The sequence below is a fragment of the Mytilus californianus genome, unplaced genomic scaffold (assembly GCF_021869535.1).
Source record: "Mytilus californianus isolate M0D057914Y unplaced genomic scaffold, xbMytCali1.0.p SCAF_4, whole genome shotgun sequence".
In the NCBI taxonomy this organism is placed as follows: domain Eukaryota; kingdom Metazoa; phylum Mollusca; class Bivalvia; order Mytilida; family Mytilidae; genus Mytilus; species Mytilus californianus.
The window spans coordinates 46,554,586-46,581,554 of NW_026262690.1; the positions used below are offsets into that span (position 1 = coordinate 46,554,586).

At 31.6% G+C, this 26,969-nt stretch overlaps 1 protein-coding gene across 1 annotated transcript in view; it reads right to left on the bottom strand.

Moving 5' to 3' along the window:
- Nucleotides 1–7,385: 7,385 nt before the first annotated feature.
- LOC127738133 (transcription factor IIIB 90 kDa subunit-like) overlaps nt 7,386–26,969 on the bottom strand; it is a 54,276-nt gene continuing 34,692 nt past the window's right edge. The window contains exons 7-19 of the mRNA XM_052249262.1: nt 25,943–26,092; nt 24,464–24,557; nt 23,481–23,619; nt 22,193–22,298; nt 20,879–21,085; nt 20,674–20,735; nt 18,226–18,307; nt 15,728–15,789; nt 15,169–15,380; nt 13,494–13,548; nt 12,868–12,982; nt 11,602–11,682; nt 7,386–11,155 (exon numbers count right to left, since the gene is read on the bottom strand). Coding sequence (XP_052105222.1) covers nt 11,112–11,155; nt 11,602–11,682; nt 12,868–12,982; nt 13,494–13,548; nt 15,169–15,380; nt 15,728–15,789; nt 18,226–18,307; nt 20,674–20,735; nt 20,879–21,085; nt 22,193–22,298; nt 23,481–23,619; nt 24,464–24,557; nt 25,943–26,092 — 1,409 coding nt within the window. The 3' untranslated portion in view covers nt 7,386–11,111. The remainder of the gene's footprint in view (nt 11,156–11,601; nt 11,683–12,867; nt 12,983–13,493; nt 13,549–15,168; nt 15,381–15,727; nt 15,790–18,225; nt 18,308–20,673; nt 20,736–20,878; nt 21,086–22,192; nt 22,299–23,480; nt 23,620–24,463; nt 24,558–25,942; nt 26,093–26,969) is intronic.

A 26,969-nucleotide genomic window follows, 5' to 3' on the forward strand; every position in this document is an offset into this window, starting at 1 on the left:
ATTTTTGTGGGTACCAATTTTCATGGATACTTGATTTCGTGGTTTTGCCAAAATTTTTGATTTAAGCCTATAGGAAATAAATACTTTATTGAATATTTAATTTCGTGATTTGCATCTATCCAGGAAATCAATGAAAATTGGTTTCCAAAGACTAATGATGAATCCACAGTAATAGTTGTAGTATAAACTTTTTCTTTGAAGACTTTCAACAAAAATTCAAGTAAAGCTGGCGAGACATTTCAGCGTGTGTACTCTTGGTGTTATGGATATATATATATATATACATAGGGTTAAAAAATAGCAACAATCAACATTCAATCTATCTAGGCATGGATCAGTTTGAGAATAAACTGATGTGATTACTTAATAAAAAATGTAAATGCCAAACGAAAGTATAACAGTTACACGCTAAGGAGTGTTATAATAAATACTTATATTTAATATAGATTCACACGATATTCTGCTGGACATATCTTGAAATTCATACAATTAACGCTAGTTGCTAATTTGTGTAGCAAAATATAGTGTGAATCTATATAAAATATAACAATTATTTGTATAACACTCATTAGCAAGTTCAGGTTACATTCATTGGCAATTCATTAGATATATATTTGATTCATCTACAAAAAGGTAGTACATTTTTTGGTTGACAATTTTAATCAAAGGTTATGTTATTCTACCAAAGAATTTGAAGATACTTATTGCATAGATAGTAAGTGAGAACCATTTCAATCTGAAAATATTTAAACTTCTTTCTAATATACACCCAAAATGTGAAACCTGATAAAATATAATGCCATTTTCAATAATAGGAGACGCTGCTTCATTAACTGAAAAAAACAAAAAATGTGGATAGTGTCCACATGTGGACACAGATGATGCCCCCGCTTGCATATCATATAGTTATAAAGGGACATAACTGAAGAACGGTGAAAGTGACGCTACCCAAATTTGAACTTGATCTGAGTTTTGTGGTAATAAGCATTGTGTGTACGTCTCATAACATTTGTTGAGGATAACTTTTTTTTTTTTATCTTTTATTTGTTTTTCAATAGTCAGGATTTAATATACATGTACCCCTACACTACCACCTGACAAGGGTATCAAGGGGTTACATATAAAAAATAATTCAGTATACAATATATATCACTGACAAGTTGATTTTTATAATTATACATTTAGTATTTAAGGTTACATATAAATTTTATTTGATTATATTCTCTCGCTCTCTGACTTTCTCTCATACAATACAAATACTCTTCACTCATTTGCTTTGCTACAATATGTACATGATGTATCTTGACTTACATTTTAAAAACAAAATATTTTAAAGAAAAAAAAAACAAAAAAACAAAAAAAAAAACTCAAGGCTAAATATTTGCTCATGATATATAGATATTTTATTCTCTCACTTATATGAAACAATAATTAATTAAATATTACATGTAAAGGAGACCAAAATTTTTCACACACTTGGACTCTATTATTTTTCTTTGCAATATAATATTCAAGAAATTGGTATTTCTTTATTCTATTCTTTAACCCAACCATATTTGGTTTTGTTTCATTTAATTTACATTTGTATATATAGTTTTTTGTAATTATGACTAACAGATTCAGTAATAAACTTTCATGTTTGCAACCAAGAAACACATTCTCTTTGTTAAGAACAAAGTTTACAAAAAAAAGTTTTACTGCATTTGAAAAAGACTGCCACAATTGAAAAGTTATTGGGCATTCAAAAAAAAGGTGTTCAATGGTTTCTTCACCAAGTTTACAAAAAGTACACATCTTGGTGTCTTTTAATTTAATTTTGTATAAAAAGGTATTAGTTGCTATGATTCTATGCAAAAATTTGTATTGAAAAGTTCTTAAATAAACATCTCTACATGATTTTTTGGTTATCCTGAAATATTCTGACCATTCTGTTGTATCAATAATCAACAGTTCTTCCCATTTCGAAAACTTGACTGTTGGTAGTTCAATAACTTTATTTACTAAATTTTTATATACAAATTTGGCTTTCACATTACCTATAATTCTCTTTAAAAAAATATCACCATTATCAGGCTTATCCAAATCTTGCTTTAAACAGTTCTCTTTAAGGTATTTTTTCATAGTCTGAGGGATTCTTGAAATCAGACCATGATATTTGATAAAATTGTTGATTTTTACTCTTTCTTGAAATTGCTCAAATTTATAAAAATTCATATTTTCTTTATTAATTAGGTCACTTACTGACTGCACACCTCCTTGTTTCCATTGAATATAATATGGGAAATCATCCAAAGAAGAAAAGTTCAAAATATCTAATGATAAAATGTCACTGACAGAATTCTCAGTATTAGGTTTTGCGATAGAAAAGCATAGTAAAACATCCTTCCAGAAAGGATTTTTACATTTTTTAGAAATCTCAATCAGCTTTTCTTTCTGTAGATGTAAAACCCTTTCACCCCCATACTGTATAAGGTCTGCCAGTAACAACTGCTGCCAGCCACCAACTGGGTTTGACATCAGTCTTTTTATCCAACTAATTTTTAAATAGATATTAAAGGAATGAAGATGTACCATATTAAGTCCACCTTGTGAAATATCACCAATAAGTGTGTTACGCTTAATTCTGTCTGGTTTTCCACTCCATATAAAATTATAAAATAATGAAGTGAGCTCTGTTAACCTGGATTGTGATAGGTTTGGCAATGCAGTCATTAAGTGTACCAATTTCGAAAGAGCAAGTGATTTAACTACTGTAATTTTCCCCAATAATGTTAGTTTACGATGTTGCCAGCTCTTCAGGATTGCAGAGATTTCTTTAATCTTCTTGGCAAAATTAATTTCTGTGATACAGTTTAAATCTAAAGAAAATTCAATCCCCAAAAGTTTAAAATTTGAATGTGACCAATGAAGTTTTAAGTCAGGACAAAGAATCATATCTGAATACTTTTTGTTTCCAACCCATAGTGCTTTTGTCTTTGAAGCATTTATTTTTAAACCTGAAATTTTATAAAAAGATTCAAAACATGAAAGTGTTTCCCTCAACGATATTTCCCTTCCATCTAACATAAGGAATGTGTCATCTGCATACTGGCTTAAAAGTGATTCATTATCATTTACAGTTATTCCCCTTATTTCAGGATTATCTTTTAATTTTAAAGATAGTAATTCAACACCAATTATAAATAAATAGGGTGAAAGAGGATCTCCTTGTCTGCAGCCTCTTTCCAATTGAAAAAACTTAGAAGTATGTCCATTATTTATAACACAACTTGATGCCCCTGAGTATAAAGTTTCAAACCATTTACAAACTGAAGGCCCAAAATTAAAACTTTTTAAAGAATTTTTTAAAAATAACCATTCTAAGGAATCAAAGGCTTTTTCAAAATCAACAAGTAATAAAAGACCTGTCTTATTATTTTCTTCAAAATAGTGCATTAAATCATATAAAAGGCGTGTGTTCTCACCCATAAATCTATCTTTGATGAAACCTTTTTGTGTATCACTTATGACAAATGGTAAAACTGGTTTAAGTCTATTAGCTATAACAGCAGAAGCTATTTTCATATCAGTATTCAAAAGACTAATAGGACGCCAGTTACTTATATACTGTCTGTCTTTCCCCTCCTTAGGAATGCATGTAATTACACTTTGATACTGAGAATCAGAAAATTTTCCAACCTCGTATCCAAAATGAAGAGACCGAAAGATGAAAGGACCAATATCTTTCCAAAAAAATTTATAAAAGTCTACTGTGTACCCATCAGAACCTGGACTTTTACCATTTGTCATAAATTTTAACGAATCAGCACACTCTTTAAAAGTTAAATTTCCCTCACAAAAATCTCTTTGTTCTTCTGTGAGCTTAATGTTATGATTAAAAAATGATGAATCATCACAATCTAATTTTTTGCTTGAGTATAAATTTCTATAAAAATTTTGTTGTTCCGTTAGAATTTTTGATTGCTCTGATATATGTTGACCTTTATCATCTATTAGTTCTGTTATTGTTTTCTTTATAAAATTTTTCTTTTCTAATTTACAAAAATAATTTGAACATTTTTCACCATTCTCATGCCAGTTAGAGCGGGATCTAAGCAGCAAACCTTCAACCTTCTTTTGTCGACAATTTTCTAGTTCAAGTTTTTTATCAAGTAAAGATTTTTGAACCTCCTCATTTGGAGAATGGTTCATAATAGTTTCTAAATGTAAAATATTATTTTCAAGTTTGAGGGTGAAATTTTTTTCCTCCTTGGATTTATTTATGCTGTAATTTATGGACAAAGATCTAATCTTCATTTTCAATATTTCAAAAAATGTTTGATCATTACACGACAAATCAACAGAAAGAAGATCTTCCATATCACCTGTTGAGGATAACTTAAGTAGAGAACAGAAACTAAAAATTCAGCAATTTTTCTATTTGTAAACACGCATAACTCTAAAACGGTTGTGTATAAGTTTTATAACATTTGGTTGAGACAAACCAAAGTTAGAACCATTTCAATCTGAAAATATTTAAACTTCTTTCTAATATACACCCAAAATGTGAAACCTGATAAAATATAATGCCATTTTCAATAATAGGAGACGCTGCTTCATTAACTGAAAAAAACAAAAAATGTGGATAGTGTCGTTAGAGAACGGAAACGAAAAATTCAGCAATTTTTATGTTTATAAAGGGACATAACTCAAGAATGGTAAAAGTGTCGCAACTAAATTTCTTACTTAATCTGTATTATGTAGTAATAAGCATGTACATTTGATTGAGGCAAACTAAAGTTAGAAAACGGAAACAAAAAAATTGTACTGTCAACGTATATTTGTTCTGCCTAACAGAAGTTCCCCTGGAAACTTTGTTATAAACAATGTCATAATATCTGTTCCTGTTAGAACAAATATTCTATACCCTTTATTCCGTAAGGAACAAATTCTGTAATATTTGTTCCAATGGAAACAATATTACAGAATATTTCTTCCACTTGGAACTTATATTATGAAGGAACTTCTATTCCGTGACAGAACTTGATCTTAGTTTTGTGGTAATGAATATTGTAAAATTGAGAATGGAAATGAGGAATGTGTCAAAGAGACAACAACCCGACCATAGAGCAGACAACAGCCGAAGGCCACCAATGGGTCTTCAATGCAGTGAGAAACTCCCGCACCCGGAGGCGTCCTTCAGCTGGCCCCTAAACAAATATGTATACTAGTTCAGTGATAATGGACGTCATACTAAACTCCAAATTATACACAAGAAACTAAAATTAAAAATGATACAAGACTAACAAAGGCCAGAGGCTCCTGACTTGGGACAGGCGCAAAAATGCGGCGGGGTTAAACATGTTTTTTGAGATCTCAACCCTCCCCCTATACCTCTAGCCAATGGAGAAAAAACAAACGTAAAACAGTACGCACAGTAAAACTCAGTTTAAGAGAAGTCTGAGTCCGATGTCAGAATAGGAAACACAAGAAATTAACAAAATGACAATAATACATAAATAACAACAGACTACTAGCAGTTACTGACATGCCAGCTCCAGACCTCAATTAAACTGATTGAAAGATTATTCATCATATGAATATCAGGCACAATCCCTCCTGTTAGGGGTTTAGTATTATACCATCATAAAATATATGAGAAGAACATAACCCGTGTCATGCCAACAACTGGTTTTAGAATAAATATGTTTGATTCCGTGTATAGGTTTCATAATGTTTGGTTGGAGCAAACTTAAGTTACAGAATGGAAACTAAAAATTTTGCAATCTTTCGATTTATAAAGGGGCATAACTAAATAATGGTTAAAGTGACACTACCCAAATTCAACTTGATCTGTGTTTTATCAGTGATCGTCAAAATTAAACATTGCATTGTATAAAGCATTGATTGTAGTTGATTCAACTATAATCATGGACAAAGGAAGATAACTCCAACAAGAGTGCACATGCTGAAATGTCTTGCCTTCTTTACTAATCATTGATATTATGTTGATAGTCCTAAATATAAAGCTTTATTACAACTGTCACATAAATTTAACATTAACCAAGTAAACTAAACATTGACCAATGAACCATAAAAATGAGGTCAAGGTCAGATGAACCATGCTAGGCAGGCATGTACAGCTAACAATTCTTCCATACAACAAATATAGTTGACCTATTGCTTATAGTTTAAGAAAAACAGACCAAAACACAAAAACTTAACACTGAGCAATGAACCTTGAAAATGAGGTCAAGGTCAAATAAAACCTGCGTGACTGACATATAGATCATAAAATATTTCCATACACCAAATATAGTTGAACTATTGCATATAGTATTAGAAAAAAAGACCAAAACTCAAAAACTTAACTTTGACCACTGAACCATGAAAATGAGGTCAAGGTCAGATGACACCTGCCAGCTAGACATTGCATACGGTATAAGAAAAACAGACCAAAACACAAAAACTTAACTATAACCACTGAACCATGAAAATGAGGTCACGGTCAGATGACACCTGCCAGTTGGCAATGTACACCTTACAGTCCGTCCATACACCGAATATACTAGACCTATTGCTTATAGTATCTGGACTTGACCACCAAAACTTAACCTTGTTCACTAATCCATGAAATGAGGTCGAGGTCAATTGAAAACTGTCTGACGGGCATGAAGACCTCGCAAGGTACGCACATACCAAATATAGTTATCCTATTACTTATAACAAGAGAGAAAAATCTTAACTTTTTTTTCAAGTAGTCACTGAACCATGAAAATGAGGTCAAGGACTTTGGACATGTGACTGACGGAAACTTCGTAACATGAGGCATCCATATACAAAGTATGAAGCATCCAGATCTTCCACCTTCTAAAATATAAAGCTTTTAAGAAGTTAGCTAACACGGCCGCCGCCGCCGGATCACTATCCCTATGTAGAGCTTTCTGCGATAAAAGTCGCAGGCTCGACAAAAATTACTTGATATTTAGAAGAAAATAAATTTTGCAATTTTTCCATTTATAAAGGGGCATAACTCTAGAACGATTAAAGTGACGCCACCAAAATTCAAACTTGATCTGTGTTTTGTAGTAATAAGCATTGTGTATAAGTCTCATAACATTTGGTTGAGGCAAACTAAAGTTAGAGAACGGAAACTAAACATATTGCAATTTTTCCATTTATAAAGGGGCATAACTCTAGAACGGTTAAAGTGACGCCACCAAAATTCAAACTCAATCTGTGTTCTGTGGTAATAAGCATTGTGTATAAGTTTCATAACATTTGGTTGAGGCAAACTTAAGTTAGAGAACGCAACTTTGGGACGTAAGGAAGTATGTACAGACGGACAAGGGTAAAACTTAATGCCCCCTCTGTACGGCAAGGGCATAAAAAAAATACAATGAAATATTTATTGTAATTTTATTTTCTATTATTTCCCTTTAACAACATTTACAAAACCTAAAGAACAGATAACAAACACATTTAAAATATACAGTTCAGAAATTACATATCAGAATATTGGAGAAACATATTAGGTACCTGCAATGATAAACATCCTATAAAGCAGGAGATATGATAAGGCCACTTTTTTAGACCCTTAAATCAAAAATTAAAAGTATGATAAATCTACCAAATGACATCCGTTACATGTTCATAAAACATTAGACTGTCATATATCAGTATTCATATTTTTTTAATTTTGTTTGAAATCTTAACATTTGTGCTTCAAACTTGATGCTTTTAATGCAAATATGTGAAATCTTGCCTCATTTTTAGAGTTAGTCATCAATATTTAAATATGAGCAAAGGCCTTACCCAATATTTGATATTTTACATAAATGGGTCTGATCAATATTACAAACATCATTTACCAGAAAATATTAAAATATTATTATTATTATGCTGTTCTTTTATTTGAAGTAAAATAGAATATCATTAAAAATTAGTAGTTTTCTCTAAAATAATTTCATACATAATCATAAATGTGTTTTTCTTCAAACATTTATTTGTAACTAATTAAATAGATTTTTGTAATCTTTTGTGATATAAATTCTTATTCCATCATGTTGAGAACAGCTTAGGTCTGGTTTATTATTGCAATTCCATGGCTAATAGCATGTTATCAAATGTACCATTACAAATAAACAGCTGTGCCAATAGCACATGATACGCCCTTATTGTGCATGTGCATATTGAAATTGTTGCAAAAATAAAATTGGTGATTAAGAATTAATTCAGTCAGAAGCAAATAAAATGGCTCTGTAGAAAAACTTGCATGATGATATCCTTAGGTGTATAAATATTGTGTCAAATATGAAAGTTTAAAGTCCCATAACTCTCAAATGACAAACCAGAAAAAATTCAAAATCAAAAGCGAGTCTGCATTCAACAATCCCTACAACAGTGATAAGTTTGTAGAAATTTGATCCAAGCATGTTAGAGCTAGTGCATGATATTAAAGATTAATGGCTGTCAAAGTCCCAGTGTGTTACATGTTTTCCTTTTATCAATCCTAACACTAATGTAAAGTATAGGGGAAATCAATCCAGTCATAATTGAGTAAATGCAATTATGTAAAAAATGGGCTTAATTCAATGGGTTAAAAGTCCTGAAAATCTAGAACAACATAGCCAAAAACTTTCATTATCGAAAGGGAGCTTTCTTCCATCATTCATTATATTGTAATAAATTGCTTCGCCGAGCGAAGCTGGATACGACCGCAGAGGTCCAACCCTGAACAGTTGGGGCAAATTTGCTGTTGCGAATTGACCCCCCCCTTCCCCCACACACTTTTTTTGGCAAAAAAAAATAATATTTGAAGAATTTTTCTTTTTAATTTCTGAAATCTGAAATGAGAAAAAATTGACCCCCCACAATTTCTTTTTACCCCCAAAGAAATTCTTTCCCTCATGATGTGGTCATAATCTCAATTCAAATTTCCAATGGAGTTTGCAACCATAATTACCCATTTAAATTTACCATAGTGCTAACTTAATCTATTCTATAATAGAATTTAAAATATGGTGTCAAATCTTTCATATGGATTTTTTTGTAAAAAAAAACAGATGCAACTTTTGCAGATATTTTTACTGGTCTTCCTTTATAAATATGCATTTCTTTAAACATAATTTAAAAGCAGTGTAAGGGAGGTAATCAAAACGTTGTATTTGGATTACCTCCCTTACACTGCTTTTAAATTGTCTTAATTGTTCATTAACCATTACTTTATACATAGTTTAAAAGCAGTGTAAGGGAGGTAATTCAAATGATGTATTTGAATTACCTCCCTTACACTGCTTTTAATTATGTTTTGTACTAAAGTACTTGTCCATTAACCAGGACACCCTTGTTTTTCCCCCTTTTTTGCCCCTAATTCCTAAACTTAGCCATAACCCCCAAAGTAAATCCTAACCATCCCTTTGCGGTATGGAAACTTGTGGTATAATTTCAGAGAGATCCACACACCGTTCCACAAGTAATTGTCTGGAAACTAGAAAAATGCTTATTTTTGGCCCCTAATTCCTTAACTGTTGGTACCATAACCCCTAAAATCAATCCCAACCTTCCTTTTGTAGTATTGAACCTTATGATAAAATTTCATAGAGATCCATTCACTTAAACTAAAGTTATTGTGCGAAAACCAATGTGTCTTCGGACCAAAAAGACGACGCCGATGTCATACCAATATACGACTGCAAAAATTTTTTGCTGTCGTATAAAAATAACAAAATTGGTTAAAGAAAATTTGAGTTACCTGAAGAAGCGTTGATGGCAGAAAGACTGATGGACAGACAGACATTATTAGACCATATTAAGTTTCGTAATAGCAGTCATGTAAAAAATGTTGTTGTCAGTTCACTCTATGCAAGATATCCCTGTTTTTTTTTTAAACACCAGCCCCATTTGATGGCAGATATGATAGTCATAGAACTACAGTCAATCAGTTTAAAAATTTAGGACATTATCATATCAACAGGTCATCAAGGCAGATACATGTGAAACATGAAGTGTGCATCTTTTCTGTTTTTAACAACAGACTTCATACTGTAAGACTGGGTTGTGAATACTACAATAATATATAACCAGAATAAACATGATCTAGCCAATTTATATGGACTTTCAGTTTTTTGTTCTAAACAAAAAAGATCTGTAATTCATCTGATATATCTTATCTACCCTGTCTTGCTATTGGATTCACAGAAAGTTATGTACTATGAAATATCACATCAAAATAAATCATCCCCATCCTCAATTAAATAAGCTCATACATTCTGCTCTTCCTTACACCTGTGTCTTTAGAATTAGTTCACACTGTCATTTTCATATTATACATCTTTGTTTATAAAATTTGAAATACTATTTTGGAAAGAAACACAGCACTGATGTCTTTCTTTTGAAAATTGCACACTAAAATGTATCTTTCATAAAGTTGCAATTTGGTATTGGTAAAATAATAAACAAGCCAAAGTTAGGAAAACGTAAAAAGAAAACAGCAGAAAATGAGAAAAACTGTAATCAAAGCTCATAAATTCTTGTCTACCCCTCATTTCAAGTTTGTTTTACTAAAAGAAATCCCAAATATTATTCTAATCAATTAAATAAGATATTTAAAGTGTCAGCTTAAGAAATATAAAAATGTGACTTCTGTTACAGCTCACTTTAAACTGATATAGTTCTCCAGCCTTTACCAGCAGTCTTGGGAAATATGACAAGGAACCACAGCGTATTTCCTGACTATGAAAGGACAGCACATTATTGACTGCAGTCAAAGAACACACTTCTACTCATTGTTACTCTTTTTAATAAAACATTCTTATACACATCACAAGCTTCTAGTACACAATGTAATAAGTTCCTAAAGATCCTGTAAAGTTTGATAAAAATCCAGCATTTGGTTTAGGAGGATACTAGTAGCCTTTTGTAGCTATTACAGAATTTTTGCTATGAAAAGTAAAAAAACCCATTCATCTTAATTGTCACTTGTTCAATCATTTATATATCAATCTGGTTTGTCTATCTTTGTCTGTTCTAATCTATCATGTATGTGAGCCTGTAAGTTTGGATAGCTCTGTCATAAGATGGGTATTTCTAATCCATCAACATCTTGGAAATTTTAGAGTTTATAGTTTCTATCAATCATCATCTACATCATATATATCAACATCCTCATCATAATCTAAAAAAAGAGAGAGAGAAAAGGTTACTTGCTGAATTAGTGCCAACATCATACCAATATACGACCACAAAAATTTTTTTGCGGTCGTATAAAAAGTTGGGACAACTGTTTTTTTTTCTCAGAATGACAGACATGGCTAAAGCTATAGTGGCCAAGTGAAACTTTTCACCTACTACAGTGCTGGTAGACTGAGGTTATCTTTACAAGTACATGTCAGCCAACTATCAACATGATGCAATTGAGGCACCTGAACATAAAATAATACTTTTTCTAGATTCAGCTTCTTCAACATAACAGTAACAAATGATTTCATTCTTTAAATGTTATTGCCACTGGTAGGATAGCAGACATGTGAGCAGTGATGTCAGATCTTGACTGCCACTGGATGCCACCTGTCAGATTTGGATCAATTCAAAGTAAAGCAACAATGCCTTATCAATACTAACTTATATCTGTTGAATGCCCTAGTAGTTGAGCTGCACTAAGACAGCCTTCATCTTCATCAACTAAATCATCCTCATCTTCATCTGTAAAAAAGTAAACAATTCTTCATTTAATTTACTCCCCAACATATTCATAAAAAAACTTAAGGAATGATGATACACATACCAATGAAAATGAATCTTAACAGCACATAAATTTCCTTATTCCTTATGTTAACAGTTCATGATGATAGCTTGTAACACCAATGTTAAAGGACAAAAGTCCCATAACTCTAGAATGAAAAACTGACAACACTGATAACTAATTTGATAAAACAAAAATCTAAGTAAAAATTTCAACAAGATTATATTCAAGGAATTTATTGAATTTTTAACAAATTAAGCCCAATTACTCTGGAACTACATATCTGAAAATGGCAAAAATAAAAAAAAGAACCAGTTTCCAAGGAACCAAAAGTAGTTTTGAATTTAGTAAAAATTCTTTTAAGCAGACTTGACCTATCATATGATAGTTCAGAATTTAGTTTTTTTTTTACATAAAATGAAACATAGTGAAAAATATTGTAAAGATCCAAAAAAGAAAACCAGAGTTATTATGAGACATGAAAGGATAGATGCTCAATGAGATACATGTACCAATAATTATGGTGATAAACTGTTTCCATAGATACATCAATCTAATGAGTTGTATCAAAGGGCAGGTAAAGAAAATGCATTTTTGTTTTCACTTTCCTACACATTGACTTATCCAAGGCTAAAACAGTTAAAGTCTAAAATAAGACACATACTTTACCAAATATAAAAAAACAGGTCATACAAATAATATGCCAGCACAACACTTTTTAAACAGAAAATGATTTACACTGAAAACTGATTTTACTGTAAATGTATTTTTTTGATTTTTTTAAATTTTGGCATCAAAGTAAAGTTCCCTTTTGTAACTTGATGCAGAACATTTTTGAAACTATGAAAGTTCCAACTGATTTCAGTTTATAAGGATATCAATATTATTCATTTGCTGCTTTGTAGTTGCATTTGAAAAGAAGAGCGTTGAAAGTGTGACTTAAGCACCTGAAATATTTACATAAACCCAACATAACATGAAATTAAATAAAATATATCTGCTTCTTAAAACATCTGTCATTCCTTTAAACCATTCAAACTTTGCAAGAAGGGGATTGTATCAGTACATGATAATTTTAGAGTCAATTCAGGCTTTTTGAAATGGCTTTCCAGAAATAACTATATGATCCTGCATATGGTTCATACCTTCTTTGTCATCAGGTCCATAATCTACAGGTCCACTTTCTACTATTACTTCCAGGTCTTTTGCTGTTTCTTTTTCTGAGTTTTCATCTAATTTTAACCTCTTCGAGGACAAATTCTGTAACAGAATGATAAGGCTCTTTTGATATGTCATTTAGTTTAGTAAAACATGCATGACTAAAAGAATGTAGGATAGATGTCAATCAGACAGTAGAATATGTGTCTAATAAATAAAACTGTTATCACAGACCTAATTATACAGTTCATGTGCTTTGAAACATATTCAAAATTAGAAATGATATAAACTGCCATTTATATGCAAGTCCATCCAAATCTCACTAACCAGAAATAACAAAACCAGGCAATCACTTCAAATTCAGTGGGTCATGTCTTCAAGATTTATTAAAACATTTAACCCGCTCATTGTTTTATAAACAAAGAAATAGTCTGTCCTTTTGCACAACAGATACCAATCATCAATAAGATTTGTTTATTGGGACAGACTGTGTCAAGATAATTAATTTATCATTGTATTTATTCAATATTCCATTTAAAATGATTAATTGAGTATGTAAATAATTAAGCTTAAAGATGTCTGTTTTGAATAAAACCACATGTGCCAACCTTACCTGTGAAATTTTTCCGCTGTTTTCTGGTCTTAATCTACTAGTTGTTTTACTGAATCTACAAATAAAATTAACCATTAAAGACTGAACTGATTTATATTATTTGGATAATTTCATCATGATATATTGTTTTTTGCTTTGTAATATTTTTTATGTTAAAATACTCAATCAACTGTGACCAATTGAAAATAATAAGTCACAATACATTTTGTGTGTTTCTTTTTGGTTCTGGATTTTACCATGTGTAACTTATATAGTTTGCAAACATTTCACAAGAAATGGCCTATCCTTTGGTAAAATTAAGAAATTATTCTGTCATGTCATGCTCTATGCTTATTTTAACATGGGTAGGCATTATCTTTGTCAATATTTTTACACTGAGCATTAGTGAGGTGTAAATGTTGAAAAAAATTATGCTTACCCGTGTTAAAATGAGCAAAGAGCAGAACATAAAAGAATTATTTTTATTCTTATAGGAATATTCAGAACTTTTGTACTTTAGAGTTGACATATAAAACACATTCAAAATTCAGTCAATTTGATTTAATGAAGCAAAAACATTCTAGAAAAGCAACCTTTTCAAGACTTAAAATTGTATAAATACATGAACATGGACAGTGATAATATTTTACACAAAAAAATTTAAAAAAATAATTGGACATATTCATTATTTATTATGTTGAAATATACTTAACGGTTACTTCTCTGGGAATAGGAATTGTATTTATTTTTCTCTGTAATGATTATGATTAAAAATTAAAAAAATGCAAAACGACATACAATAAGTTGTGTGCACATGTTGAAAATATATGTACTGTTTAAAGAACAGTTCTGTTTACATACTATAGACAACTCTCAAAATCATGCATTTTCCTGTACATTTTCTTAGTCACAATGCTTATCTAATAATGTCACAGCAAGATCAGATTGTTCAATGACATCATTTAAATGCTGATTGACCCCAGGTCAACTTGTTGGCATAAAATTCAGAAAAGACAATCTGATGTACAGCAACATTGCTAATTTATTCAAAGTCGCTGGACCATGAACTAGTGGTAGGGCCTTGAAATGGTCAACAAAATGAGATGTACAAACAGTAATGTAACTTTATAGAAAATATTGTTGTTTATTGTAAGTAATTCCTATCAAACTAACTTAAGCTGAAAACTTAACATTGAAAAATTTCTTATTAATTCAAAGTCACTGGACCATGACATATAGATCAGGGAGTCGAAATAGTTGTCAAACTGATATGTACTGATAGTAATGCAACTTTATAAAAAGCATCATGGATCTATCACAAGCAGTTCCTATCAAACTAACTTGAGCAGAATGCTTAACATTGAAAATTGCTAATTAATTCAAAGTCACTGGACCATTACCTAGAGGGCAGGGCCTCAAAATAGTTGTCAAACTGACTTGAACTGATAGTAATGCAACTTCATACAAAATATCATTGATCTATCACAAGTAACTATATATAGTTCTTATCAAACTAACTTAAGCAGAAAACTTCACAATTGTTGACACCATCGCTGCCGGAAAAGCAATACCTATGTCTCTCCTTCTGCAACTATCGTCGCAAGTGAGATAAAAACAACTTGAGATTGATCTATTGTTGTTATGATTTGAAATATATCACCTTCACAGCATACAAAGGGCAAAATGACAGTCATACCTATTGATAACAGGTTCACCATTTGGTATAACTGTAGCAGAAGAGGTAGTTTCTTTTGAAGGTGACCTGTTGACACCTGTAAATTTCAGATCATTGAGTACTTCATAATTTATTTTATTTGAGATTTTCTTCTCATGTAACAGTCTGACTATGGCTTCCTCTGCAGAAGCAGCTGGTCCCATTGATGGTGGCTTTTTCTTTCGCTTTCTATGCTACAAGTTATAGAAATTCCTTTTATCTAACAATGTTGAAAGTATTCACAAGCAATTTTATATACCTTTATAGTAATATGATATCAATAGCTTTATCATAAGGATAAGAAAAATCATAAATTTATCACATATTTGACAGAAAAACAAGCCACACAAGATTAATCTTAATTGGTACATTTCAAAGAATATGATATAAAATTTGGAACTGGCTCATTTTTCATGATATTTTGAAAAAAAAAAAAATTATTGGTCCTTTAATTAATATTTGTTTCTATGCATCTGTTTTTAAAAAAAATCAGAAGCTATTTTTAATATATAAAAACAAGACAACATTCTTTTTAATATACCTTTTTCTTATCAGGATTTTTTTCTTCTTCCTCTTTTTCTTTTGCTAATCTTAATTCCTTTTCTGAAATAAAAAAGAAATCATGATCTAATTTGATGTTCCATACTGCTTTATCAAGGGATATTTGAAAGATTTCTTGCTTTTGCAATTTCAAAAATATCTCCAGAACCTGCTGTCTTGACTTTCAGGAAGCCAAAATGAGGACCTCAGGGAAGATTAGCTTTAAATCTAACTGTATTATTCTCTTTAAATAAAGAATTATTATAATTATTATAATCAATAAATTTTATTTCTCCTGGCCCTACCAATGTGAAATAGAGATTGACCAAGGATCGAAAGCTAGGACAAATCATGTATATACATCTGCCAGAGTAATTTACACTTAAGTGATTATATATTAAACATGTCAACAGGTAACAGTTAAATTCTCACCTAATTGCCATATTTCACAGTTATAAAATAATTATAACAAACTGTCACTAATCATAATGATATATATGGTTGTCTATCTCATCAATTTTCCATTCATAAAACTTAAAGCCAATGTGTTTCAATGGAAAAGAAAATATTCAAGTTTCTGGCAGATAAAGTTGTAAGTTTTTCACTTATCATTCATGTTAAAAAAATCAAAGGACAATAGTCTTCTCATGTGTCTGTTTAAAACTTTTTATGGTCGATTTCTGTTTGAAAAAAACCTGTAATTTATTTCTAAATTAAGTGTAAATAAAATGCTCCGCTGGGCGCAGCTTGATACGACCGCAGTGGTCGAACCCTGAACAGTTGGGGCAAGTATGGACACAACATTCAAGCTTGATACAGCACTGAATTTGGATTGTGATTAAATATTTGACACAGCATAGGTTTCTGACACAGAATGAATGTGGTCTAAGAACTTAAAAATTTTTAATTTACCTATTCAAACCATATCATTATTATTTGCTTTTATATAAAAATCAGAAATAACCAATTTAAAATGGAAAATTTTAAAGAAAAAAAAGGGGAAAAAAATCCCCCCTCATATATTTTGAACCCCTTATGATTCATCACCCCCAAACTCAATCCCAGCCTTCCCTTTGTGTTACAATGTATGGTGCCTTGCAGTACAATTTCAGAGAGATCCGTACACTTGAACACAAGCTATTGTCTGGAAACTAGAAAAATGCTTGTTTTTTTGCCCCCTTTTGGCCCCAAATTCCTCAACGTTTAGGGCAATTACCCCCAAACTCAAACCAAGCTTTCCCTTTGTGATATGGAACCTTGCAGTACAATTTCATAAAGATCCATACACTAACACACAAGTTATTGTCCTGAAACTAGAAAAATGCTTGTTGTTTTGCACCTTTTTGGCCCCTAATTCCTAAAATTTTGAGGCAATTACCCCCAAAATCAATCCCAGCCTTCCCTTTGTGGTATGGTACCTTGCAGTACAATTTCAGAGAGATCCATACACTTGAACACAGGTTATTGTCTGGAAACTAGAAAAATGTGTTTTTTGGCCCCATTTTGGCCCCTTATTCCTAAATTTTTTGGGCAATTACCCCCAAACTCAATTCCAGCTTTCCCTTTGTGATATGGAACCTTGTAGTACAATTTCAGAAAGATCCATACACTTACACACAAGTTATTGTCATGAAACTAGAAAAATGCTTGTTTTTTGCCCCTTTTTTTGCCCCTAATTCCTAAAATTTTGAGGCAATTACCCCCAAAATCAATCCCAGCATTCCCTTTGTGATATGGAACCTTGTGGTAAAATGTCAGAGAGATCCATACACTAACACACAAGTTATGTCTGGAAGTTACAAAAATGCTTATTTTTGGCCCCTTTTTGGCCCCTAATTCCTTAACTGTTGGTACCATAACCCCCAAAATCAATCCCAACCTTCCTTTTGTGGTATTGAACCTTGTGGTAAAATTTCATAGAGATCCATTCACTTAAACTAAAGTTAGAGTGCGAAAACCAATGTGTCTTCGGACGACGACGACAACGACATACAAATATACGACCACAAAAATTTTTTTGCAGTCGTATAAAAATGTCTAAAAGTTATTGGTACGATACTTGATGGATCAATTTTTTCTCACCCTTAGGTCATACCGTAAAATTTAAAATTCAATATTAGAAATACGAATGTTTTCAAATAGAAATTTAAGAAAATTTATATACTTTCCTTAGTTTACAGAATAATTAACAAATTCAAATCACTTTAGAAATAACAAGTTATTGCAGTTTAAAATTCAGATTTTTTTTTTCCTATTGAGAAAAACATTAATACTGGTGAATAAGACATCACAAATGTGGTTCACAAACTTTTTTTTATATATATTTTTTTATCAATGGTTCTTAATCCTTTATCATATACATAGTCCTCTACACAACAGTTTATAAATGAGTTGATGGGTAATATTAGATCTGAAATTCTTGCCTAAAATTAAATAGTGAATCATTGTAATTTAATCTTTTTTTAAAATATCATGGATATCAATTTTTTAAATATGTACCTTCCAAAGCCTTGAGATAGTCAGAATTTTCAGCCATCCATATACTGGTTTTAAGTTTGATTTCATCATCTGAGAGTAAAAACTGTAATAGATATGAACCACATGGACATATAAAACTGTAAATACAGAAAGATGTCTAAATAAACAACAACAAAAGTATACCCCAAATCGAAATTAGACACGGACAAAAAATTCCATGCTCAGTGGGGATAATAAATATTCAGAGTATTGTCAAACAGGACCTCTCGGTAGATCTAAATATTAAGTAATTAATCTCAAATAATTTCAAAAACTTAACATGAGGTGCTGATGATGACTGAAAGTAACACCTTTGTTTCAACTTCCATGACGAATTCCTACAAAATTTGTCGCAGATGAAACAAAAACAAATCATCTCCTTCCATGACGAATTCCCACAACATTTGTCACAGATGAAACAAAAATGGATAAACTTACTATTTATATAGGTATCATGGATGAATCACATAATGGAAATAATTAAAGAAACAAGAAATGATTCCAACAGGATGCTGCTGCGAAGTCTCCCAAACACAGTCCCTATAAGTAAAATCCCCTAAGTACTCTCCTTATTGAATCAATTGAAAAAAAAAGTTCAAGGTAATAATTGATCACTGACCTTTTGACCTTTCAGTAGTCCATGTGTTCCCATTGTCATTAATGGAGACCCCATGTGTCCCCCCCTTTTTTTTCAAAACAATAATATTTGAAATTTTCTTTTTGATTCCTGAAATCTTGAGGAGAAAAAATTGTCCCCACCCCCATTTTTTTTAACCCCCCCCCCCCCCCCCCTTTTTCCAAAAAAAAATTCTTTCCCTCAAGATATGGTCATAATCTCAATTCAAATTTCCAATGGAGTTTGCAACCATAATAACCCATTTAAATACATCATAAAAGTCTTAAAATAGAAAATGTCATATACATAATCATGGCTAAAATTAATATACCTTAATCAGCATTTTTAAAATTATTATAATAGTAATTTCTAAAAATAAATTGACAGCTAATCACCTCAAGACAATACAACATTTCTTTAAACATAATTTAAAAGCAGTGTAAGGGAGGTAATTCAAACACAACATTGTACTTAAGTAATTGTCCATTAACCAGGACACCCTTGTTTTTTCTCACTTTTTTGCCCCTTATTCCTAAACGGTTTGAGCCATAACACCCCAAAGCCAATCCTAACTATCCCTTTGTGGTATGGATGTATGGATGTACAGACTGACAAGGGTAAAACTTAATGCCCACTCTCCGCTACAGTAGGGGCATAAAAATTTTAAATCCCATAGGGTTCTATAGTAAACCCCTACTTTCTTTTGGCCTCACAGTACCCCTTTATAAACCCCATTGCACAAACAAAACCCTGATTGCACCACTCGACATGTTAGTCTAACAAATTGTGGAACACTAAGTTAATCTGACTAGTGGGTTTGGAGAACGGGTGCAGACATGTTCAAATTTAAAAGCGGCAGAAGAGGAAGAAGAAGAAGAATACTATTAATAATAATAACAAGAACTGAGCAAAACCAGTAAGTCTCCAAACTTTGTTTGGGAGACTTAATAAATAAAGAATGTTTCCATGGGACACAGATGCCCCAACTTGAAAATATATGGCAAACTCTGCAATTTTTCAATTTACAAAAGGACATAACTTAAGAACGGTGAAAGTGACGCCACCTAAATTCAAACTTGATTTTTTTTGGTGGTAATAAGCCTTGTGTATAAGTTTTATACATTTTGTTGAAGCAAACTAAAGTTAGATTGGAGAAACGACAAATTTTGCTATTTTTCCTTTAATAAAGGGACATAAGTAGAGAAAGGTGAAAGTGACGCCACCCAAATTCAAACATGATCTGTGTTTGGTGGTAATAAGCATTGTGTATAAGCTTTATAACATTTGGTGGAGACAAACGAAATTTAGAGAACAGAATCTTATTTTGGGACGTATGGAAAAACGGATGGACGTACACATAGGCAAGGGTAAAACTTAATGCCCCCTCAGCCATGGCGGGGCATAAAAATTGTGTTGAAGGGCCTAATTTGACCTTAAAACTGAAGTTTTATAACATCATGTGATTTTTGTGTAAGATAATTGGTAGATATACGCAAATTCAAAAAATAATAAAGAAAGCATTAAAAACAAAACAAATAATTTTTATATCGTTCACAGCAATATCATATCATTTCTAAAGAAATTCTTAAGACATTTATAGATGTACTTTGATGTAAATTCTATATTGATTGTATCTCTAAAAGTATTAACATTACATAAAAATCTTTTCAATTCAGAGATACAGTTCAATGAGTTTTAAATGCATAAAAATTTCAAAAATATCGCTCAATCATATATAATTCACTGTAAACATGGTATCTGGTCAAATCTTGATGAAACTTGCAAAATTGATAGTCTATCTGAATTGTGTTTACCTTATCTAACTCTTCATCATCAATGCCATGTAAATCTAATTCCCCATCATCACGTTCAGAATCTAAAAGAACATCAAAACATGTGAAAATTTCTCATAAATACATTAAATTATTCTAAAGGATACATACAATGTAAATTTAAAATACAGAAGATAAATGAATGCATGGAATTTAGATTCCAGTTAGAATATGAATTTAATATTACCTGATTCTTTTAAGCATTCTGACAAAACTTCTTTAATTCCTAAACTAGCAGCTGTTGGTCGTAAAGTTGAGTATGATACAGGATTGTTTGTTGTTGTTTCACTAATATTGTCTATATCTGAAATAGCTTCTTTAAATGTTTCCTCTTCTAAAAAAGTACTAACTCTTGATACCTCTTCATTGTCACCTAAAGGAGATGCAGCCATTTCTGAAAAGGGATAAATAATGTTTTGATAACTTAATACCAAGACCAACATTGGAGTGCAAGAAGGAACAATTTCATTTTGGGGTGCAAGAAAGCACAATTTCTTTACAGAGCATAAAAAGGCACAATTTCATTATGGAGTGGTGCAAGAGCGCAAGAAGGCACAATTCTATTATGATAAATTGCAAGAAGGCACAATTTCATTATCGAGTGCAAGAAGGCATAATTTCATTATCAATTGCAAGAAGGCACAATTTCATTATCAAGTGCAAGAAGGCACAATTTCATTATCAATTGCAAGAGGTACATTGAGCTTGTGTGTAGTAATTGCAAGTGCTTTTTCATATGGTGTTATCAAAATCTTTGCTTTTATAGCTGTGTTTAAGAAATTTTTAATACAAATAAACTGAATTTTAAAGCTTTGTCTGTTCTTTTTATATATTATATTTTTAAGGGTATTGTTTGTGCTTTTACTGACTGAAATTATATCTGAATTACACTGCAATAATAAATCTAAACTTGTCACATGTTAATAAAATGTGTCTATCATAAATCTTTTCTGGGATCTTGATATGATTTTTTCTATAATATCATTGTAAAATGACTTCAAAGGTCAGAATGTATAACTAAGGAAGAGGAATTTCATACTATGCTTTAAACATATATGCATTGATGAAAATGCAACCCAATCCTTTATATCTATGGACTTTCATAATCACTCCTGAAACAGAAAACTAAAAATTTGGACAATGTAAAATTTAAAGTTAACATAGTTACATGAGAGTAAAATACTTCATTTACTATTTGCAACTGAGATGTGTGGTTGCTTATCCACACATACCGGTATGTGCCACATCTGAAACGGACCTCATAAGAAAGCTACCTATACATCAAAGATGAAGTCTATGTAGATGAAATAAGTATGTCTAGTCTCCTGAAACTAGTTACATAAAAAAAACCTTAAACATCTTTCCATGTCACTTTTTTTGAGTCATTTAATCATTCATAACTGATTTGAGCTATTAACTAGATTGAGTGTCATTGACCATGTACAAATGTTTAGATTGGAGAAATTTCATAATAGAGTATACATAATATAGCTATACTAACTAGCATATGCTGCATATATTCCTACAGGTTTTGGTGGAACCATGGATTTCTCTATTTGTTCTTTTATTAGCTCTACTTCTGATTCCAGCTCTGGAAATTTATCTAACTAAAAATAAAATATCAAAGTCTATTTGATTGACATTCAATATCAGTAATAACAAAATGATTTATTTGAACAATTTTGTACAGTTTTTGAGACTAAGGATATTGTGATGTATCTTATTTAAAACAAATTAGGAGAATAATGCTCCCTCCCTCAACTACATTCATGTTATAGATCTCACAAAACATGTTTAACCCCACCGCATTTTTGCACCTGTCCCATGTCACGAGCCTCTGGCCTTTGTTAGTCTTGTATGTTTTTTAATTTTAGTTCATTTATATGTTTTGGAGTTTAGTGTGACGTCCATTTTCATTGAACTAGTACACATTTTGTTTAGAGGCCTGCTGTAGCCCGCCTCCAGGTGCAGGATTTTCTCACTGTTTTCTGCTGTTTGGTCGGGTTGTTGTCTCTTTGACACATTCCCCACTTCTATTCTCAATTTTATAAATTAGTCTGGAGTTGAACTAGGTCTTATACATTTAAACCTCACTTTCAACACACCCTCTGAGCAAGGCCAAAAATAATATGAAGTATGATTCATGCCCTTGAAGGTACTCCAAAGGTATGAGCATGGCACAAGTTATGAACAAAAGGATATGAGGATTAAAAAAACATCAATGAGACAGCAACCCAACAACAAAAATTACCAAAATACACCTAGAGGACAATATACAGTCTTCAAAAATAGACAGGTGTCTTTACAATATCTCAAACTCCAAACTTTCCAGAGTCTATAAAAGATGTGAATAATTTAAATAGAAACAATCAAAGATCTGACGTTTAAACCTAGTTATCCAAATAATGAAAAACATAAAGATTAGACATAAGAAAACCACAGTTAAGGATCCTGAATTTGGACAGGTACATTAATATGTTGCAGGTTTAAACTATTTTCTGAAAACACAACCCTGCCCTTTTTAAATCCTGACCAATAGACTTACAAAATATACATGAAAGAACATACAGTCAGTACAAGAAAAACAGTTCAACTCAAAAGTAGGTTCAACAACTTTCCCATTTTGGCTAACAAAGGAGAAATTAGCTATCCATCTTTGGACTAAGCATGTTACCTTGATCTTTCAGAATTATTCTACCCTTATATAGAAGTTGGGACGCACGCTTAAGTCATGCTGGTGGGGGCATATCCATTAAGACTTTCAAATTATAGCAACAATTATTCCATACCTGAGCATGAAATTTAGCTTCTTGTGCTTTACGTTTACTGGCAGTGAAAGCTGGGGGATCTTGTTCTTCCTCTAAATCTACAGTCTGGAATTCTTCTATAGTCAACTGACTTGATGGTGTAGCTTTAAACTCTGACAATCTTTCAAAGACAGGATATACATAATTTTAGACAAAAATCAGCACAAATTTCAGTTCAGTTAAGTTCAGTTTTGTATCTCCAAACAAATTAGCTAAGATGCCTTTATCACTTATTGTTTCTTTCAATTCTATCAAAACTTAGTAACATTACCTTGTCACTTTGATGTTTAACCCTTCAAAATTAACTTGGTATAAATAAATAACAGTACATTCAAATTGTTGCTCAATCTATAGTTTTCTTAGCTTGTGATCACTGTCAGGTGTGAAATAAAACCACAGGTAAAAAGTGATTAGCGATCATTAGCCAATGTTTCCTGGAGGCATTGATATAGATATTAGGAGGGCCCTCAGGATTATCAAACTTCTGTAGTGGCAGTTTTATTACAGGAAAGGGATTATAAACACAAACAAGTGATCACAAGTGCAAAATGGCGATTAAGAAATCCGATTTCAAACATTGAGTCAAAGAAATGACCGAAATTACTTCTGTAAAAAAAAAGAATTTGTCCTAAATCCCAATTACTCGTTTAGGACAAATAGTTTCATCTTAGGACATGACGGGCAAATATGACCGTTTCCGGACTCTTGGTTTTCTATGTAGTGACTTGTGCCTTATTGTTTTTTCTTTTTGGCTATGGTTTTTTCTGTGCATATTCAACTTCAGATTTTGTATCTTAACATATTACTTTATTTTTCACAGATCAGATAATTAAAACTAAAATGTCCTAGATTGTGAATTTTAATCAATGTTCACATCTAAATTAATGTTGACCATTTTGAGATTGCAAATACCAACAGATATTGTTCTTCAAAAAAAAAAAACACAACTTTATTACAATAGTTACCTTTTCCTTATAGTTGTATCACAGACTTTTGCCACTTTGATTATCTGCCTTACTGATCTACTAAACTCATGCATTCTAGAGGCAACTAGTAAAGCTGAAATTTAACATAACTCATTAATGATCATTACACATATCTGTAATTCTACTGAATTCATATTCATATTTTACTATAATAAATAAGTCTGATAATCAGTCCAATAGATGCATTTTCAATGGGCTAAAGCTACTGGTATGTACTCAACCAGCTGAAAAAAATGAACAAAACTGTTTTGATAACCATGTGCTGTTAAGCCTATTTTTGAAATAAGAAAATAACAAACTGCTTCGCTGAGCGTAGCTGGATACGCCCGCAGAGGTCCAACCCTGAACAGTTGGGGCAAAAAGGGACACAATATTCAAGCTTGATACTGGTCTGAATTTGGATTGTAATTAAATATTTGACATATTATAGGTTTCTGAATAAATGTAGTCAAAGAACTTGAAATTGGTTATATGAATTAAATGTATATTCAATTAAAGATTTCTTGCTGTTGTGCAATACACTATGCTGTTGTGCAATACTTTGTAAATCTGTTGTCAGACTATAAACAAATAAAGTTCAATTTCTTCTCAATGTCATATTTGAAATTTATGAAAATCAATAGGGAGATTACATCAATAGCTATAAATAATTCACCAAAGTTTCATGAGAACTGCTGAAAGCATTTTTGAGTTATTGTCCAAAAACTGGAAAATCCCCCCTTTTTGAATGAATAAAACCCCATAACTCAGAAATGTAACATCTGAAATTTATAAAATTCTTAAGGGAGCTTACATCAACAGATATAAACAATTCACCAAAGTTTCAATAAAGCATTTTTTAGTTATTGTCCGAAAACTGGAAAATCATCCTTTTTTTATGAATAAAACCCTGTAACTCGGAAAAGTAAAATCTAAAATTTATAAAAATCCAAAGGGAGCTCATGTCAATAGATATAAACAATTCACCAAAATTTCTTGCAAGTTGGTGAAAGCATTCTTGAGTTATTGTCGGAAAAATGGAAAATCCCCCCTTTTTTAATGAATAAAACCCCAAAACTAAGAAACGGTAAATCTGAAATTTATAAAAAACGAAAGGGAGCTCACGTCAATAGATATAAACAATTCACCAAAGTTTCATGTGTATTGGTTAAAGCTTTATTGAGTTAATGTCCGACATGTTGACGACGGACGGACAGACGGTCAACGGTATACCATAATACGTCCCGTAAACAGGCGTATAAAAACTGTGTTATGAGTAGACCTACTGCAATTAAGATAGTTCTTCCTATGATAAATAGAGTTTGCACCATCTTTTTAGTAAAATTTATGCCACAGTATTTTTATCCTTATCTAGTTACATGTATCCAATTTTTTTTTGTCAGTCATTATCAAGCAAAATTAGTAAAGATTATCATACTGGTAAGTAGACATGAAGGGAATGTTAGGTGTGTTATTTACCTGCTCCACAAAGTCCTGATGGTCTACGTCCAGTGTGCATCCAATCTCTTTTCATTCTCTGAACTAATCGCATAGCTGTCATAGACACTTCATGTGTTTTGTCACCCAATTCTAATTTATGTGCAAATCTTGGAATGTATAAACATGGATCTGAAAAATAGTATAAAAGATATTCAATATGCAAATGAAGGGGGAAAAACCAGAGATATTCCAGTTGAAGTCCCAAAATATTATTAAACTTACTACAATGGTATATTTTATGTAACACAGTGACTTATGGGAGGAAATCAGGTAAATGGTACTGCACAGAGCCCCATATTTGTTTTTTTTCAAGTACCCTTGTCATGAAATAGCAAAAGGTATAGAACATCTAGATCAGTCGACTCAGTACACAAACATTGATTTGCACGCCTATGTTGTTTTTATAATTCCTCCCTTTCCAGATACTGGTTATCAGATTAGGTTTTTTTTAGAACTTCTGAATTCTCACAGCCCAATAGCCAGATAAAATTTCTGGATTACATCTTAAAATATTCTGATACATATTTATACAATGTACAAAGATCTCCAATGCATGTTTTTTTTTTGTAAATTTCGAATGTTTTACATCTGGGAAGTGAACCTGATCTACACTTCTTCCTTGCGATGTTGACATATGCACTCCAAAATGTTTAATGTTTTCGTATCTACCTTTTTCAATTTCAAGCTGATGATCCTTAATTCTATGTTTTGTATGTTTTGTTTGTACTTGTCCAATATGTTTTGAATAGATGAAATATATGAAGTCAATATTTTTGGTTATTATTAATTTTTTTTACATCATCAAATCACAGGCATTTGTGAACAGGATAGCTTTTGGGAGCCCCTCAGTGGAAACATGCCCAAAATTACCCCCCCCCCCCCCCCCCCCCCCCTTTGAATGATCTTCAAAGTGGTCCCTATATGAAGAAAGTGGGATATGTTGTAAATAAAAGATAATAATCAAAGAACATGATATCTGGGTTTTATTTGCCTGTTAGATCGTAAT